Source organism: Harmonia axyridis, chromosome 5 (genome assembly GCF_914767665.1).
Source record: "Harmonia axyridis chromosome 5, icHarAxyr1.1, whole genome shotgun sequence".
NCBI lineage: Eukaryota > Metazoa > Arthropoda > Insecta > Coleoptera > Coccinellidae > Harmonia > Harmonia axyridis.
The window spans coordinates 36,300,878-36,321,450 of NC_059505.1; the positions used below are offsets into that span (position 1 = coordinate 36,300,878).

Here is a 20,573-nt window from a genome sequence, read left to right on the forward strand (position 1 = left end):
AAAGTTATTCACGATTAACCATGTTAGCTTACGAGCCAAATTCTCGTCATTTGCAGGAGGTTTCAATTTTCCATTAAAATATGAAAAAATCCGCGGCTGAGGTTCATCGAATGCTTTCAAATACCTATAGTGAGAACGATATTGGTGGAAGAACGTACCAACGATATTGTTTATGTCTAGGTTTAGTTATTTTCTGGTACATCTGTAAAATGGCTTGTTCCGTTTGATTAAATAAATAAAGATATAGATGAGTGGTTTCAACGCTTCAAGAATGGTGATTTTGATGTCGAAGACCAGCATCGCGGTGGAAGAGAGAAGTTTTTTGAAGATGCAGAATTGGAGGCAATAATTGATCAAGACTCATGTCAAACGCAACAATAATTGTAGGATCAATAGGAGTGACACTAAAAGCCATTTCAAAACGCCTGAAAGTCATAGGAATGACTCAGAAACAAGGAAATTGGGTGCGGTACGAGTTGAAGCCGCGAGGTGTTTGAACGACGTTTATTTACTTGTGAACAGCTGCTTGCAAGAAAAAGACGGAAGGGGTTTCTGCATCGGATTGGGACTGGAGACGAAAAATGGGTTCATTACGATAATCCCAAGCGCATAAAATCATGAGGATATCCTGACAATGCTTCCACATCGACGGCCAAACCGAATATTCACGGTTCTAAGGTCATGCTCAGTATTTGGTGGGACCAGCTCGGCGTAGTGTATTATGACTGAAAGAATCACAGGCGATCGTTATCGAACGCAATTAATGCGTTTGTACCGAGCATTGAAAAACAAACCGTCGCAATACAACGAGAGAGAAGATGAATTGATTTTACTGCATGACAATGCTCGACCCCATGTTGCGAAAGTAGTCAAGATATACTTGGAAACGTTAAAATGGGAATTCCTACCCCACAACCCTACCCGACGTATTCTCCAGACGTTGCTCCCACGGACTATCACTTGTTTCAATTAATAGCACACGGCCTGGCTGACCAACACTTCCGATCTTATGAAGAAGTAAAAACTTGAATCGATTCGTGGATCGCTTCAAAAGATGACCAGTTTTTTCAATTCGTACGCTGTCCGAAAGATGGGAGAAAGTAGTGACCAGCGATGGGCAATACTTTGAATTATAAATGTATAACCAGTTTTTTACAATAAAGCCTCGAATTTCGCAAAAAAAGTTGTACCCTTATGTATTTGTTGTATTATAATACCATTATTTACTTATCAGGGTTTTAACCATTCAGGTAGAAATTAAAAAAAAATTACATTGTTTAATAAGAAAAAAAAAAGACAATTGGCAACTACATCACAAAATCTAATTTGGTCTTTAAAACTTTGAACCCTTTGAAAACCTTGTAATCACGGCGTCCTCGTCAACATCAATGTCCCTATAAATGTTCAGGAGGACAAAATACTCCATAAAAATGGAAGCAAACTACTAAATATGTCGTTTTCCACTGAATCTTGTCATCTGAATCTTATTATTATCCTCTATGATAGAAAAACTTTATTCAAATCAACAGAATTTTCTCACACCAAAATATCACAGCGATATATATCGATATTTTACTCTTACATATTTCGATACATTTCGATAGTGTCAGAAATTATCGATACAATATACAGGGTCTTTCACGAGGAACCTCACCCATATTTATACGGGAAACTACTGAACGTATTTTCATGAAATTCAGCACTTATAAGTATTTCACGATGCTGATAAAATCTAAAATATTTTCAAGGCATGAACACCTCCGGTTTTTCCGGAAATGACGTCAACTTCCGTTTTTCAAATTAGAACACCATTTTTTTATTGCAGAAATAGATTCCTTAGAAAATTTCAAGTTATTTTGGTGTAACATTTTTCAGTTTTGGTTGGAAAATTCTCTCTGAGCGAGAAAATTCGAAAAAAATATCGAAAATAGAGCTCCGCTGAAACAAGAATAACTTCGAGGTTTTTGGATGGAAAATTTTCATATTTGGGATTTTTCAAGATGTAAGATTGATGTATCCACTTTAAAAATCGAAATCGCGATTCATGATACAGGGGGTGAAAAAATCGCTTTCAAAGTTAGGGATGACAAAATCGTGAAAAATCAATTTTTCCAAAGTAGAACCCCATTTTTTTATGGCAGATATTGAATCTACGTTAAAAAATAATGTGAGTGTATGCATCACACCTTTGCCCTAAAGTGGATATTTTCTGAGTTATTCACAAAAAACTGTTTTTCGTCTTGAATTTTCAGCTATTTCTTTTCCCTTCACGCCAAAAAGATGAAATTTTCAGGAACTGTTACTTAAACCATGTTTTAGATTTTACTACCCTAATATGCAAGAGAAAAAAGTTACAGGTTGTTCCTAAATAGATGGCGAATTTTGATTCGAATTTGTATCGGAAACCTCTTTATTTCAACTAATCGGCCATCGGTTTTCTCTCCAGTGATAAATAAATAATTCCTTATGAACCATATGCAAAAACTTACCATGTTTTACATTCTTTTTTTTTAATAATAGTATCATTAATTACATCTGCCAAATTTCTCTCTATTCAGTAGCATTTTGTGTTTACTATTAATTTGGTGATAATTCGTATTAAGTTATAAAATCAATCACTATGCCTAATGTTACCAATGAAGATTATTTAAATCTCATTCTACTTCATGGAGAATGTAATAAAGTTGTAGATAGAACGATTCGACTGTTCATTGAGAGGTTTCCTGACCGACCCAGACCAACGAGAGATACCATTAACAGAACCATGACAAACTTGAGAAATTCTCTAGTTATAACTGCGAGAGTTTGCCCTGGTTCTCCTAATAGTAACTTGAAGTCGGTTTCAAGAAGGGGTGAAAAATCTACAGCATGGTTCAGATAACAGTTCCTGAAAATTTCAACTTTTTGGCGTGAAGGGAAAAGAAATAGCTGAAAATTCAAGACGAAAAACAGTTTTTTGTGAATAACTCAGAAAATATCCATTTTAGGGCAAGGGTGTGATGTATACACTCACATTATTTTTTAACGTAGATTCAATATCGGCCATAAAAAAATGGGGTTCTAATTTGAAAAAATTGATTTTTCACGATTTTGTCATCCCTAACTTTGAAAGCGATTTTTTCATCCCCTGTATCATGAATCGCGATTTCGATTTTTAAAGTGGATACATCAATCTTACATCCTGAAAAATCCCAAAAATGAAAATTTTCCATCCAAAAACCTCGAAGTTATTCTTGTTTCAGCGGAGCTCTATTTTCGATTTTTTTTTTTAATTTTCCCGCTCAGAGAGAATTTTCCAACCAAAACTGAAAAATGTTACATCAAAATAACTTGAAATTTTCTAAGGAATCTATTTCTGCAATAAAAAAATGGTGTTCTAATTTGAAAATCGGAAGTTGACGTCATTTCCGGAAAAACCGGAGGTGCTCATGCCTTGAAAATATTTTAGATTTCATCAGCATCGTGAAATACTAATAACTGCTGAATTTCATGAAAATACGTTCAGTAGTTTCCCGTATAAATATGGGTGAGGTTCCTCGTGAAAGACCCTGTATAGATATCGATAGTTTTCTGACCTTTGCCCATCCCTAGTGTGGATTTGCCGAACGCAGTCATGATCATAGAGAAATCTTTGTTTATGGTTATCCATAAACAAAGATTTCTCTATGATCATAATGTCAGTCATACGCATGTCTTAAAAATTTGTTGAAATATAAATCGTATATTGTATTCTTTAATAATGAATAAAAAATAACCGATATCAACCAAATCCTCAGATCTCATTTTTCCAGAAATGGCAATTCCTTTCTTTGAAGAATTTGGGAGAAATGAATAATCAAAATGTGAGCGTCAGTCTTTCAAGAAAGGTATTCGTGCTTATAAGTTTGTAAAAAATTTTTAGAGAATATTGAATAATAATATAATCCCAACATTAAGATTTTAAATTAGCACATTTCTTCTTTATAGAGACATGTATGATGCATAAGTCCACATTTAATTGATGATTGGGTGGGAAAAATTGACAAAAAAAGTTTATGTTTGTTAGTTAAGTTGTAATCCTTTTTATGGTCCTTTTTTTGTTCATTTAATAGTTACAATAGACAATTATTAGCATATTTTTCTCTGAATTTCAACTTTGAAAGAAAATTTGTCGTTTTATGTCTTGCCGATGAAAATATTGATATTCTTGTAAGTCAATTCAAAATGAATAATAGATATATTTTAAGGGCTATCATTCCATTGGATATTTACTTGTGAGCCCTAAAATGAAGTTACATTTATTCAATTGACTCATTAATAGACATATTACCTGAAATAAAGAAATTGCATTCAATGTTTATTTTCAGTTTTGACAAATATTGAATTTACATAATCGTTCGATAAGATCTATGAAAAGACCTACAGTGAGATTTTTGTTTTAGGAATATTCAGTATAGCTGTAATAAACAAACTGAAAAGAGGCAGAATGAATAATAGATCTACCTTTCGGATACCCATATCTGAGAAATCAGGTTATAAGAAGTCCCTCATTTCCAAGGTTTATCAATACATTTTTCAGTTGAGCAGCAAATTATTCTTCTATTCCATATTTTGGGAAGAAATACAATATAATTGCAACAATTTGAAGGACCTATTGGAAATTCCTGACGAACTGAGGAGTTTTTTAGTATCTGAAGATTGTATTGATGCTATGTTATACAACGAGACTTGTGGCTCTGGGTTTTACTCAGAAGTGAATTAAACAGGGCAATTTATGTCCTATATAGTAAATAAAATTTTGATAGATATAAGTTTCAAAAGATCAACAATTGATCATAGTATTTACATAAATCAAAAAATAATTGGCTTACTATTGTTGCATTGTACGTGGATGACTTTTTGTTTCAACTAATGTTAATTCTGAATTAATTTTCTGATAGAAAATTTTATGATTAAGAAATTAGGGGAAGCTAAAAAATGATTAGGGATGAATATTACTAGAAATTATGGAAAAGGTAGTAAAGCTATCGATTATATTCTTCAAATATGTATTGCAATAATTCAACATGTCTGATTGTGAACATGTGAAAACTAAATTGAATTTTGATTCAACAAAAGAGAGTTGTAATGATGAACCATATAAGAAATTAATAGGTTTATTAACATCTTTAGCAGTATTAACTAGTCCTGATATAGCATACTCTGTTAATTTCTTGAGTCAATTTAATAATTATCTCATTGTTGAACACTGGAAAAATGCAAAACTCATTTCAAGATACAAAGATCATTGTTCAATTTTTACTTCAGTCAAAAGGAACTGAGTATTTGAAATCGGTACTAAAATTGTATCGACCAATACTATTGACCCATATTAGTGGGTTTGACTTGATTTTTTCAAATGTTAACTTTGGATCTGAATCAATGAAAAATTTAATTTTTACCAAAATGAAAAGCAATGAATAAATCAGTAGGATAGCATTTTTGAAATGGCCATATAGCACCTATTCCTATAACGATTAAAAGATTGGAAACTTTAGTGAACAAATAGGTAGGTATCTACATTTGTATACAAATTTGATCATTCATGACATGGAAATTTTCAATAAATAGTTGCTTTTTAAAGTATTTTATACCTTCATTGAATTGCTGCAAAATTGATACCAATTTCGAAAGTGACTGCCATGTTAAAATTCTTCATATACTGAATGATCCTTCAAAATTTATTTCTGTCGTTACATTTTGACTAGTATTTTAACTGATATATTCCATACGTTATTGAAATCAATATCTTCAAAGTACTATTCAAAAGACTTAATAATGGAATTTAGAAGAATATGTCTTTCTCAATTTCATAGTCATATATGATATGATGCATAAGTCCAAATTTAATTAATTCACATCTAAAGTGAATGTTATTTTTAGAAATATTCAGTATAGCTATAATAAACCAACTAAAAAGAGACATAATGAATAGACTTGCCTTTCAAATACCCATGGCCTATGTTACCTCATAAGCAATTACCTATAATATCTTATCTTGGTAAAACCTTTTTGAGAAATCAGGTTATAAGTTTGAGAGTCTCTAATTTCTAAGGTTTATTAATACATGTTTCAGTTGAGCGGAAAATAATATAACAGGGTATATATAGTTGAAATTATTAGTATGAAAGATTTGACTTATTCATTATAAATTCAACAGCACTGCACTCAAATTCTTCAAAAACGGAGTGGTCACTTATATTTTTGCACTCCTCTGTCGTAAAAGTGTATATTTTAGATATTCAAAAAACACATGGAAACTTTCGACTATTATCTGACTAACTTGGCTCTTTTTTTCCAGTAATAAAGCCAATTGTGAATTATCTATAAGGAGTTTTTCTATCTGTTTAATACTGTTTCATAGTAGCATAACTTTTACTCCAATCCAAGACTGAATTGATGAATGAAGCTTCTGTTCTCTTTGGTAGTTCCATCTTCTGTCGCAATAAATTCAAATTCTCACGAAAGGGAATGTAGTTTTATAGTTTGTGGAAAATAAACGAAAAATTCCTGAAATAAAGTAACATTCATCCAAATAATACAAACCCTTCAAACGAACCTGAGTTGAGGAAAATGCATTCGATGATGATATCAATGTTCATTTCCAAATTTTGACAAATATCTATCGAATTTTCGATTCGCCGAAGACTTTGCATTTTATCTGTCGGCATTATTTAAATATTGAATAACAATTTTGGAAACTGCAAACTTTTTCAAGAACTTTCATATATCGAAATGGAATATTTATTATTAACATGACACTGACAGCCAAATTGTCCACAGATACCACAGAAATATGGGACTTGAAATGTCAAAATGATCCGAAACACCCCGTATACTCGAAAACCGCGGGGAGAATCGAAGGTTTGGGATTTTTCCCGGGATCTCCAGACGATTTTGAGGGGGGTCTTATTCTTGTCATTTTTGCTCTAGATGGTCCCGTTTGGGCTGTGATTTTACGTTTATAGTTTGACGTATATGTGCAAGCGGTTTTATATATACTTAGATATGATAGTTGCCTTCGAGGGCGATACAGTGATTATAGCGATCTTTCAACATTTCGATACCATTTTTGTAGTACGATTTGTCTTTCGCTTCAAAACAGGCCTCAGTTTCGGCGATTACTTCTTCATTGGCGCTCAATTTCTTCCAAGCGAGCATTCTTTTGAGGTCTGAGAACAGGAAAAAGTCGCTGGGGGCCAGATCTGGCTAATACGGTGGATGCAGAAGCTATTCAAAGACCAATTCATGCAATTTTGCCATTGTTTTTATTGATTTGTGACACAGCGCATTGTCTTGATGAAACCTCACCTTCTTTTCTTCAAATGGGGCCGTTTTTTACAATTTCATCCTTTAAACGATCCAATAACGCTGTATAATAATCGCTGTTGATGGTCTGGCCGTTTTGGAGGTGATCAATGAATATTAAACTCCGCGCATTCCAGAATACTGATGCCATAACCTTGCCAGCTGACTGTTGTGTTTTTCCTCGCTTTGAATTCGGTTCATCGTGTGCAGCCCACTCATATCTCGTATAAGGCCCTTTTGCAAATTCTGTTGGGCTCAATCGCACACATTTTTGGTCCAAAATCTGATGGGCCTATTCGATTCCTCGGGCGAAATTACTAAAGACAGTATCAGAATTCCGATTTTCTACCTGTACGCGAAATAAATTCACTGTTCCCAGACTTTTGAACCACCCGGTATATTTATATTGCAATAATTTTTTTTTTCTTATGTCTCACCATCTTATACTGTCACCAGCCGCTACAGCCGAAAAGTTGCAAAAATTTCGAGATTCCGAAAACAAGCGAAGTTATCAGTGATAAATCGTTCGTTGGCGGTGTAAACGGAGCATAACAGGTTAGACTTAACCGATAACTACTTCCGATTGTTCGATTATTCGACGCCTAGGACGTCCGGTTCGATTTGGAGGAGAAAGTTAATAGGTTAGGCGCCCAGGTGCCTCTTTAATATTCATAGTAATCGTATTAGATGATATCGTGTCGGTTATTTTGATGGAGATGAAGATATGATATTATTCGAGCTTCGGGTTACGAAATTTCGTGTTCTGATGACCGTGGGAACTTCGAACTCTGTACGACAACTATCGGCCGATTTTTTTCTCAGTTTAAGATGATAGTTTAAACTATCCGATGATATTTTATATTTCATCCTGAGCAAATTTAATTTTTCGATGCATTTTTTTATTGAATAATAACTATATGCTATTAGTGGTATTATGGAATGAAATGGACATAAATCATCTATTTTTCGATGAAAATTTAATGGGAAATTTAATAGTAACCCATAATTGATTCGATACCGTAGATCACGAATATGCTTGCAGTTGGGCGATAAGACCATTCAGAATTCATCAATATCAAGAATAAAATTGGCCCCAAGTTCGAACCTTGGCGAACACCAGACAGGCGCGGATCCAGGCCCCACTTTTGGGGGGGGAACTTTTAAATACTCAAAATACTGAACCCCAGACACTTCCGCCATTTTTTTTTGGCGTTCATTAATATGGGTTCTCACAAAATGTATTGAAGGTGAAATTTTTGCTGATCTTGTAATTATTTGAGTCTTAGTATGTCAAATTCTAGGAGGGCCGGCAAAATTTAAAAGGTGCCTGGGCCATTTGGGGGGGAACGTTTCCCCAGTTAACCCCCCCCCCCTGGATCCGCGCCTGACACCAGATGACGCCAGATAGCTGTCAGTACTACAACTGTTATAAGAGATATAAAGTATATCTAGTAGTGTGTTTTCCCCTTCCTTTTCGAAATTTAAAAGGCAACAATTCAAGAGAACTTTCTTCTGAACCATGTTGTGGACTTTGTCTATCAACGAACTTAAACGTCAGATTCAGTCCTCGCTAGCATCCACTACAGCGTCAACCACCAACCTACCAGGCGTTCGCCTATTAATATGCCATGAAATGGTTATAAATCTGGAATGCCATGAATGTCCTGTACCTACGGAGCATCGGTAGTGAAAAAAAAATAAGGAATAAATACCCCACATGATTTCAATTCGGAATCTCGTTATAATTAGAACGAGAGTGGATGGTAACTAATTGCAGGTGGCTCGCAGGATGTTGGTCTTCAGATTCGAAGCCTTGTCGTACTTCAAACAGTCGAATCATAATTGGTTTCTCAAATAGTGGGAGCGGTTCGATCATGAAATTGCTTCTTGATCTTTAGTGGATCGTAAATGTCTATTTCTCTGCAATCCCACGGATGAAGATGAGGATAATAATCGCAGAAACTATGATACTTAGTAATAAAAGTGTTGTTAATAAAGTTAACAGAGTTTCTTCAGTGAACATCATAATACAGATAGATCTCTCTTCAATGATAATCAACCATTGACAAAATGGCTCAAATGATATCTAATATTTCGCTCATACATTGAATTACTTATGAGAGGAATGTAATTATCGAGTAATCACAGTGTTACTTGCACTTTTGAAAAAAATTCAGAAACATCTTTCTTTCTTTAATGGAGAAAGAAGAATAATCGTGATTTATGTCCTATATGATTGTACATAAAACGTATCAGCTGCAGCTGTCAATGTGCCAGGTTCATTCAGTAAAAATAACAAGATCTTTTATGTCTCACTGTAATTCCTGTAATTCTTAATTCGTGCGTTGAAAATAAATTTGTTTCAAAGCCAATCTAGCTCAATTTCATTCGTAGTATTTGCCAGAAGTGTGATATTTCCTAGAAATAATCAATATTTTTTTATTCGTGAAATATTCCAATGTATTAAAGTTAGCAGATGATTTCATATTCTGGCGTGTTAAATTATTGAAATTATATACGGTTTTTGCTATTAGGTGTACAATTTTGCTTCCGCCGTTTGCAATAGATGGCTGTAGCGGTAAGTAGTAGTAGCCGAAATAAAGAGATCGTAGATGTCATACAATAAGCTTAGACTTTTGTAAACATAACGCCATCGGAATATTAGTCAATTTGTGTCTGAATCATGTTATTCTCGATAAAACATGTCAGTTTAAGAACCAAATTCTCGTAATTAATTAATTTTTTGCTTTAATATAATATGAATCTACGGTTGATTCTCATCGATTGCTCTTAGCTATTAGTGAAGGAACGTGCCGAGAGAGATTTCAACGCTTCAAGAATGGTGATTTTGACGTAGGTGACCTGCGGATGAGAGAAGGTTTTCGAAAATGCAGAATTGAAGGGATTACTTGATCAAGACTTGTGTCAAACGCAACAAGTATTGACAGGATCATTGGGAGTGACGCAACAAGCCATTTCAAATGGACATGATTTAAAAATAAGGAAATTGGGTCCAGTAGATAACACGCTTTCTCTGCAAAATTAATGGTAATTTTTACGCAATTTTACGAAAACAAAATAAAAGTAGAAGGAGTAAATGATGGATCATGATGATGAAATAAAAGTTCACGCAATAATAAAAGGTAAAGATCACTTATAAATTGGTGTTAATTGTTAATTATTATGCCAAACAACTATTTGCATCTCAAGAAGCCATTGGCGTTTCGTGAGATGGGATTCAGGGTTTATGGATCCAAATGCGATAATTGCAAAATTAAAACTTTCTGAATAGGCTTGGGAGCCTACAACAACGTAGTTTACATGAATACGGATTCAATTCAGAGATGTTCAAATGGACGCCTGTTTTACAGGAATGCGGGTTATTATCGTTAGTGAGCGAGATTGTTTTTAAAGTTATGGAGGAAGTCATTAGCTATTTCCTGAACTGAACGACGAGGAGAATTTCATACTAGTTAATAGTACCATCCCAATGTTTCAGACAAAGCAAGTGCCACATATAAATTTTTCGTAATGCGAAAGTGATTACTGCGCTTAAACGTTTGAGGAAATGTAAATTAGAGGAACCTTGATATAAATTCTCGAGGTGAATCTTATTGAGATTCATTTCATCCAGGTTCATTTTTTCACATTGCACAGATTGATATATAGGCGAAACTGTTAGTTTCGGAGATCCATAACTTGGAAATCAGCAGTCCGATTTTGTTTAAATTTGGTGGGTTTGGTCACTTCATAAAGTGTGTTTTTTTAGAGCTATAGAACTTTAAATTGCAATAAAACAACGATGGATTATTCGATTGACATGAATATTATTTATCCGCAAGATAATCTTGTGGCATTACATTTTAAATATGATTTCTGGTATATGACCGCCACGGCTGGCTCGGATGTAGTCCAATCTGGACGTCCAATTTTCGATGACTTTTTCCATCATTAGTGGCCGTATATCGGCAATAACACGGCGAATGTTGTCTTCCAAATGGTCAAGGGTTTGTGGCTTATCCGCATAGACCAATGACTTTACATACTCCCACAGAAAGTAGTCTAGCGGTGTTAAATCACAAGATCTTGGAGGCCAATTCACAGGCCCAAAACGTGAAATTAGGCGGTCACCAAACGTGTCTTTCAATAAATCGATTGTGGCACGAGCTGTGTGACATGTTGCGCCGTCTTGTTGGAACCACAGCTACTGGACATCATGGTTGTTCAATTCAGGAATGAAAAAGTTAGTAATCATGGCTCTATAGCTATACCGATCACCATTGACTGAAATTGACTACAGTTGAAAAATGGGTCAATTCCGATAATCCTAAGCGCATGAAATAATGGTGATATCCCGGAAAGCCTTCCACATCGACCGCCAAACCGAATATTCGCGGTTCCAAGGACATGCTCAGTATTTGGTGGGACCAGCTCGGCGTAGTGTATTATGATTTTTCAAGACTCACTGAAACAATCACAGGCGATCGTTATCGAACGCAATTAATGCGTTCGAGCTGAGCATTGAAAGACAAACGGCGTGGATAACTTCACACCTGTACTCAATCATAGTATAGGAAACGGCTTGTTTGTACAAATTTTAACAACGTTATTCGACCAGTACTTGAAGAAACAAAGTTCAAATCCACCTCGCAAGATCGTCGAGTGAAATATTCCCAACAAAACCGTGCCGACAGCTTATAACCACCTCAACATCGACCGTTTGCTCTCAAAGCGGCCCCAGTTTACGCCCGTAACCAGGCGCATTAATCTACCGAACAAACAAATAAAATCGCGAAACGTACAAACCGCCTGTCGGAATCCCTAATCGCAACGTTGAGATATTAATATATGCAACAAATTAAATCGATCGTTCGCTCCGCCACGTATCGTAATTAATAAATCTATCGCGATAGATTGGAATTCGCCGGATAGACTCGTTCAATTTGTTCGTCTCGTTATTTATCTATACGCATTTTTTTCGCTCTCTCTCTGTGTTCCGCTGGTCCGTCGATCCGAATTATCTGGGTTCTCGATCTGTGGTCGGTCCCGCGGCTCTGTGACCGCACGCTGGGCGCGATGGCGTGAATGCGAGAGGGCTGGTGCGATATCGATCGTCTAATTTTATCGGACATGTGAAGAAGTGGATGTTAATTTATAGGACGCGGTGGGTTAGGTATGTCTGTGACCTCTTCGACCAATTAGAATTTAAGCATCATTGTCAAACGTTTGGTTGTAATGCCATATAACTATAACTGTCATAAGTGCCATCGATGTGTTGTGGATTTCGTGAGACAACATTAAGTACACAAACAGATTAAAATCAAAGAAGAGTACACTGAGAAAAATGTTTATTCGATATAATCGAAAATGCATCATAGTTAATTAATCATTCATATGATATATGGACAAACAAATATTATCATAGTTTCATGGAAATAAATAATTTATTTGAAATCCCACCAATAATCATCATTTATTATTACACTTCATTTATTTACGCATTACTTATATTAATAATGCTGAAGAAATATCCATTTGAAGGAAATAAATATAGTTGAGGTTAATATATCATTAAGTATTAATTAATAAACCTTATTTATATGTGAAATGTATCCATGCTGAATGAGAATAATATTTCAATTTAGTAATGGTTAACGTATTTCTTAGATAATTATTTTGGTTGTTTCTATTATCCAATTGTTAGGGTCTGAGAAGAACCGTTTGCCAAACTAGGTAATTTATTAAAATTCATATTGAGGGTATCCGGGTTTGAACCCTAGTCATCTTGATTGCATCTGTTCACTCTAACCAACATCACTAAAAACTAAGCAGGTACAAACGATCTAAACCCAAAATTCAGTACAGATGTGCTAAGCGGCGTTCAATAAGCCCATAGTAACACAGATTTTATGATTAAAAAGGAAATTCAAACCAAAGGAAAAGTTCAAGGACAGATCCTTCAAGGAGATGCGCTTCTCTTTGAGGGATGTGTCCTTGAACTTTTCCACAGATTGTATTGCTAGAATTATGTTAGTTTGTTAATTATAAATAAATCCTTTATTCTGAGTGAATAAATTATTTAATTCTTGTAAGAGTTTATTCATAAATAGCAAATGTTCGTTAACTACCAGTTGAAAATTTGTTGACACTGTATTTATATTATTTGTGGAGATAACGTAGGTTTATATAAATTATTTATCACCGGAATATATTAAATATTATCAAATACCTTGTAAACAAATATTTTATTCTCTATTTATAAACTTTTTTGAATGCATAATTCAACTATTAATGAATATATCAAATATAAATCTGCTGTAATAGTTGTGAATAAATAACCTCCAAATAAGTGCTTTTTTAATAAGAAAATATGGATTTGTCTCAGTGCAAATGCTAAGATCCATGAATAACATTCATGACACATTGTTGGGATAAGGTTGCTTGATGAAATTCACCATTGGCGCCAAAATACCAATCGACGTTCCTGTGCAGAGATACTCTGCGAGATAACAGAAAATAACTAACCATTGTGTTTTCGTTGTGTTGTTTGAGTACCTCCGTTCATTTCCAAGGATGATCTTTTTCAGATTAAACATAACAAAGTAATTTAGCGAGTCTTTGTTAATGACGATGATATTCGTGCTTTCATCAAGGTTACCATCGGTTCCTAAATTTTCGCCATCACTCAAAAGCTCACATCTTCGACTCCACGCTCATGTCCCCCGCTGAGAAGATAATCATGCAATAATCACACGTTGTCACTACAAGAAACATTAATAACAATTTCCAATTTTTCGACTTGAAAGGCGTCAGGTATTTCTGTCCTATAACAAAACAGCGATTACGCAAACTTATCGACCGGTTTTATAATTGTTGTAAAATTTTTATCAACGTCAGGATTCGATTAAATTTATTATCGGTTTCTGTGTTGGTTCGCAATCTGCCAACCACAATATTATTGTCCGCCATTTTTGTCGGATAAATATTATTCGAGGCGATCGTAAATGATGTCATAGAGTAAACGTTTATGTGCTTTTACCGCCCAGAAATAGAGTTTCCTCGACTATTCGTTCCCTATTTTGCTCGAAGCGAATTTCATTCATCGCGATTTCTATGTTCTGACGTCATCGAAGGCTGATGTCAGAAAGAAGAAGAAAAATAATAGAAATTCTGTGGTTTTCCTCGTATCCTATCAAGAGTTTGTGATTTTTGTTTATCGTCCTGATTTTCTGCGCTTGGGATTATCGTGATGAACCAATTTTTCGTCTCCAGTCCCAATGTCATGCAGAAATTTTTTTCGTCTTTGCATTGCAAGCAGCTGTTCACAAGCAAACAAACGTCGTTCAAAATCTCTCGGCTTCAACTCATACGGCACCCAATTTCCTTGTTCCTGAATCATTTCCATGACTTTCAGGCGTTTTGAAATGGCTTGTTGCGTCACTCCCAATGATCCCGCCAATTCTTATTGCGTTTGACACGAGTCTTGTTCAAGTGATGCCCCCAATTCTACATCTTCGAAAACCATGCTGGTCTTCGACGTCAAAATCACCGTTCTTGAAGCGTTGAAACCACTTTCGCCACGTTCTTTCACTAATAGCGGCCTAACCATATGTATTTGAGAACATTCGATGAGCCTCAGCCGCAGATTTCTCCATATAAAAGCAGAAAATTAAAACCTCCCGCAAATGATGAGAATTTGGCTCGTAAGCTGACATGTTCTTTATAACTTTATGATGCAGTTACAAATCGACTAATATTTCGATGGCGTTATGTTTACAAATACCTAAGCTTATTTTATGACATCCACGATTCATTTATTTCGACTACCACTTACCGCTACATCCATTTATTTTAAAACTGCGGAACCAATGTTGAAATGGAAAAAAAATTAATTTCAACAGACTGTATCTTCGAAGGGATTGGAGATTTCTCATTTATCTATCATTTTATAAATATGACCTCTGAGTCAACCTGTATCACGCAAAATATTGAGATCCCGTTAATACCACATTTACGCATGCTCAAGACACACTTTATATTTGGAACAATTGAAAATCATTTGTAGCATTGTAGTAGATTTATAATAGTATAATTAGAAAGTTAATGATGAAATTACGAAAGTCATTACTAAAACGTATGTATCACAATTTCATTAAAAACAAACTTTCATCAAGTTAAGACAGAATCAATCACATAAAAGGTGTTCGAGTACGTGAATAAGAATTTATTCCAATGATTGATGAATGTATTCACTTAGCCGGCCATGAATTGTCTCAGACATTCAGCATTTACATGTAAGTATATAAAATTTGCAAGCTATATACAATTACAATAATATAGGGACAGCTTAATGAATTCCAAATGGTACGTCATCGTGACTAACCATGATTGATCATCATTCTCAAGAGAAAGATACGTCTGAACCGAAGCTTGAAAACTGCAGTTTTGTTCCCAATGTTGCCTTGTGTATCTCACGATCCTATTCTTAATCCTATAATATACCACAAGTTTTAACAACATAATAGACCTTTTCATTGTATTCGTTATTTATTAAAGATTTAATGGACTCGCTTTGATTAAATTATATATAATTCAGATTTATGCAACCTACGGTTGAACCTGATCTGTGCTAAGAGAGCTCTCTCGGTGGGATGATCTAACTGTTGGCGCATTCAATTAGGATTAGGTCAGGTCAGTTCTCAGGCATACGAGAAGCAGACGTTGTCTGTGATTAACATCAATTGGAAAATTGTAGTCTTTGTAATTATCAGGTTGGACGCATGGACGGGTTAGGTGTCGATGTGATGACAGAACGATCGTTTTGATAACTGTTTCGCCTAGTTGAATATTTGATATATCCGGATCAGAGAAGCTCGAGAGATCCTTTTTTTTTTGTATAGGGTGTTTTTTTCGAGGTACATAACTTTAAGTTGGCATTACTGTTCAAGATGGCGACCGATTTAACAGCTGTTTCAATTCATCATGAATATTTCGAAAATAATGGTTCTGTGCGGAATACGTATCGCGCACTTCGTCCATTTTATTTTGTTTAGCGATGAAGCGCACTTCTGGTTGAATGGCTACGTCAACAAACAAAACTGCCGCATTTGGAGTGAAGCTAATCCTCAAGTGTATGTCGAAACACCGTTACATCCATAAAAACTGACTGTTTGGTGCGCTTTATGGGCTGGTGGAATCATTGGTCCGTACTTCTTCAAAAACGATGATGGCCAGAACGTTACAGTCAACGGTGATCGGTATAGAGCGATGATTACTAACTTTTTCATTCCTGAATTGAACAACCATGATGTCCAGGAGCTGTGGTTCCAACAAGACGGCGCAACCTGTCACACAGCTCGTGCCACAATCGATTTATTGAAAGACACGTTTGGTGACCGCCTAATTTCACGTTTTGGACCTGTGAATTGGCCTCCAAGATATTGTGATTTAACACCGCTAGACTACTTACTGTGGGGCTATGTAAAGTCATTGGTCTATGCAGATAAGCCACAAATCCTTGACCATTTGGAAGACAAAATTCGCCGTGTTATTGCCGATATACGGCCACAAATGTTGGAAAAAGTCATCGAAAATTGGACGCCCAGATTGGACTACATCCGAGCCAGCCGTGGCGGTCATATGCCAAAAATCATATTTGAAATGTAATGCCACAAGATTATCTTGCGGATAAATAAAATTCATGTCAATCGAATAATCCATCGTTGTTTTATTGCAATTTAAAGTTCGATAGCTCTAAAAAAAAACACCCTTCAGTTTGAATGGATGTCCCGAACTTTTCTTACTCAACTCAAAATGATTCGCCTGGGATTGCGAGTATTTCACGTTTGCTTATGCGTGCCTAATATTCCTCCCAATAAGTTAAGGGCCCAATCAGTAAAAATAATTTTTTTATTTAAAATACCTGCCGCGTGAATAGAGTCATCGTAAACTCGATATGATTGCAGATTACCTCTCATTTCATGAATTTATAGACGCTGCTCTCAAAGGAACTCTTATCGTACGGTATGAAACTCTTTTCTTTGAGATCGACGTCCATAATTTCGGATTTATTCATCTCTATGTAATTTCTGTTCCATTTATCTTGGCTGTTGATGCTATTTGCTATCTGTGAAGTGCTCTGGAATGTTGAGGGGGTTTCAAACAAACTTTGTATTAATTCCTGGTTCAGAGAATGATAATCAACTTCAGTTCCGTCAATCTCTCATTGGAAATTGTATTAAATATAGTTAACTATAAATGCATGCTAAATGCATAACCATAGAGCCTCTATATTCAGTCTCATAATTCACCTTGAAAATTTCAAGCCTCTGTTATTCCTTAAAGGAGCTAAATTCCTTCATCAATGTATGCCAGGAGTATCCTCTTGGTGAACAAGATTTTTTTTTGCATTTGAGGACATTTTTCCTTGACTTTTACATTCTATCGATCCAATAATATTATGTAATATTCACTGTTGCTGATTCTACCTTCACCAAGATATTCAATAAACTTGCACGTCCCAAAATACTGATGCAATAACCTTGCCAGCCGATGTTTGAGATTTTGGTCGCTTTGGAAGGTTTTCACCGAGTGCTTGCCACTCAGTTGAAGCTCTTTTTGACTCAGGAATGTAGTGATGAATCCATGTTTCATTTACTGCCATATCTACTCAAGAGAATCTTTTTTATTCTTCTTCAACTGCTCCAAATAGCAATCGGAATCGGCCATAAGTTGTTGCATTTGATCAACGTTGAGCAAGCGTGGCATCAATGTAGCATCACTTGAGCTTCAATATTTCGATCCAAAGTTATATCTATGTTCCGAAATTTCGACACGCATCTTTTGAAGCTTGATACTAATCAGAAAAAAGTTGTAAGGTCCTGGCGGTGCCATATATGCACCAGGCTCTGTACTCATTAAGAGGCGTGTTACGTCTCAAGCAGAATATCCATGACAAATTCCACTGAAATCTGATGAAAATTGTATTTTTTCCAGAGGAGTGAAAGTTTGAATTGTTTTCCACATCCCTGATCCAGATCAAAATTCTAATTTATTCATCGTTGATCACCCCTAGGCCTTCTCTATGGTGCCCGCCTTCATTCTATGGCACCGATCTGACTGCGTCCATCTTAAATGTCAAACCGAACAGTTTTTGCCTAATTTACCATACAAAATTCCATTAAAATCGGACAAGAATTGTATTTTTTCTAACGGTGTAAACGTTCGCATATCTTTTCACACCCCTCGCCTGATCTGGATCACAATTCATCAAAGCTGGTCACCCCTAGCTCCTCCCACCGACCTTCTTCTATGCCGCCAGTCTCCATTCTATGAACCGTTCGGACCGCGTCCATCTTAAACGTCAAACCGAACGTTCCTCGAGTTTTCGTCTATTTCGAATCGTTCAAGACGGGTCAGTTCAAAGAAATCTTGGCCGGCATGCCTTCCGATGCTGTCGGTTTTCTGAAAGACTTCCTGGCGGGCGGAATATCAGCCGCTGTGGCCAAAACAGCAGTCGCCCCGATCGAGAGAGTCAAGCTTATATTGCAAGTTCAAGCAGCGTCACAGCAGATAGCCAGTGGCGCCCAGTACAAAGGGATGGTAGACGCTTTTGTGAGAATACCAAAGGAGCAAGGATATCTGAGCTTCTGGCGCGGAAACATGGCGAACGTTTTGAGGTATTTCCCTACCCAAGCGTTGAACTTTGCGTTCAAGGATGTTTACAAGCAGCTATTTATGAGTGGCGTGGATAAGGAGAAGCAGTTTTGGAGATATTTCGCCGCTAATTTGGCGTCAGGTGGAGCTGCTGGTGCTACTTCGTTGTGCTTCGTGTACCCCTTGGACTACGCTAGGACTCGCCTGGGGGCCGACGTTGGCAAGACTTCAGGTGATCGGCAGTACAGTGGACTCATAGACTGCATTTCCAAAACTATAAAATCGGACGGACCTATTGGGTTATACAGAGGTTTCGTCGTATCCGTTCAAGGTATTGTGATCTACAGAGCCTCATATTTTGGGATGTTCGATACCTTCAAGGGGATGCTGCCAAACCCGAAGAACACACCTTTTATCGTGTCTTTCCTGATAGCTGAAGCGGTGACGACGACCGCTGGTATAATTTCTTATCCTTTCGATACTGTGAGAAGACGTATGATGATGCAGAGTGGCAGGGCGAAAAAGGACATCATGTATAAGAACACGTTGGATTGCTGGATGAAGATATCGAAGAACGAGGGTCCTACTGCCTTCTTTAAGGGTGCGTTTTCCAATGTGCTTAGAGGAACTGGTGGAGCTTTGGTCCTGGTGTTCTACGACGAGTTGAAGAAGTTACTTTAAGCTTGGTTATTGTTTGGTTTAGACTAGGTTTGTTTTCGAGTTTTGTGTTTTAGTTCTTGTATATGTAAGTCTTATTGTGGTCCTGTTACAGAGTTTAGGATGTAATAATTACTTGGAGATTGAGTTGACTTTGTTGATGTTCTGAATAAATTTGAACTTAGTTCGTTCATTTTTCATTGGAATCAAGGAAGGGGCAGTTTCTTTATGGTTGGGTTTTGCTAGTTCAACGGTGAAGCTAGCAGAATCCAGAATTTTAATTTAAAAATCTTAATCACGAAATTTGGCTACAAGCCAAAAATTATGGTGCAATCAGATTTTTTTATATACATTCGATTTGCATTTGGTACTGCTAGTTCAGGTGAATCTAGTAAAACCCATGATATCTCGCTGAACTGAAGAGTGCAAAACATTTCAATATAGGGTAATAAATGAGTCTGAACAGAGCTTAAAATTACTATGTAAGTGAATTTAGATTTGGGAGTTTCTTTATGGTTGGGCTCTGCTAGTCTAACGGTAAAGCTTACAGAACCAAGGATTTTTTTGAAATTTGGCAGTGTTTGAACATGAGCACTAAAATTGTCCATAAATCTAGAAGTCTGGCAGTGGCTTCAAATGTGATTCTGAAATTTTATGGTTAAATCAGATTGTTTATGAAGAATCGATTAGCTTGTTGGTCCTTCCAGCTTTAAGTTAAGCTAGCAGTAAGAAATTGTTTAATAGGGTAATAAATTTATTACCCTAAAAGTATGACCAATAAAATAATCGAAAATTGCAAAGTGGTTCTGCTAGGTTTACTGAGGTCCTGAGGCCTATTGCAGCAAACTAATTCGCAACTTTTCATTTTGCATTTTGTCAATTTTCAGAGTGAAAAATAACGCTGTTGCATCACAATATACCTAGAGAAATGCTTG

The 20,573-nt window shown here is 36.0% G+C and overlaps 2 protein-coding genes across 11 annotated transcripts in view; both read left to right on the forward strand.

Moving 5' to 3' along the window:
• LOC123679748 (rho GTPase-activating protein 21-B) overlaps nucleotides 1–20,573 on the forward strand; it is a 259,603-nt gene that overhangs the window by 116,618 nt on the left and 122,412 nt on the right. The gene's annotated exons all lie outside the window — the stretch shown is intronic.
• Nucleotides 18,654–19,824, forward strand: LOC123679753 (ADP,ATP carrier protein 1-like). The gene has a single exon (XM_045617216.1). It carries the CDS (start codon nucleotides 18,766–18,768, stop codon nucleotides 19,660–19,662), a length of 897 nt encoding a protein of 298 aa, XP_045473172.1. The 5' UTR covers nucleotides 18,654–18,765; the 3' UTR covers nucleotides 19,663–19,824.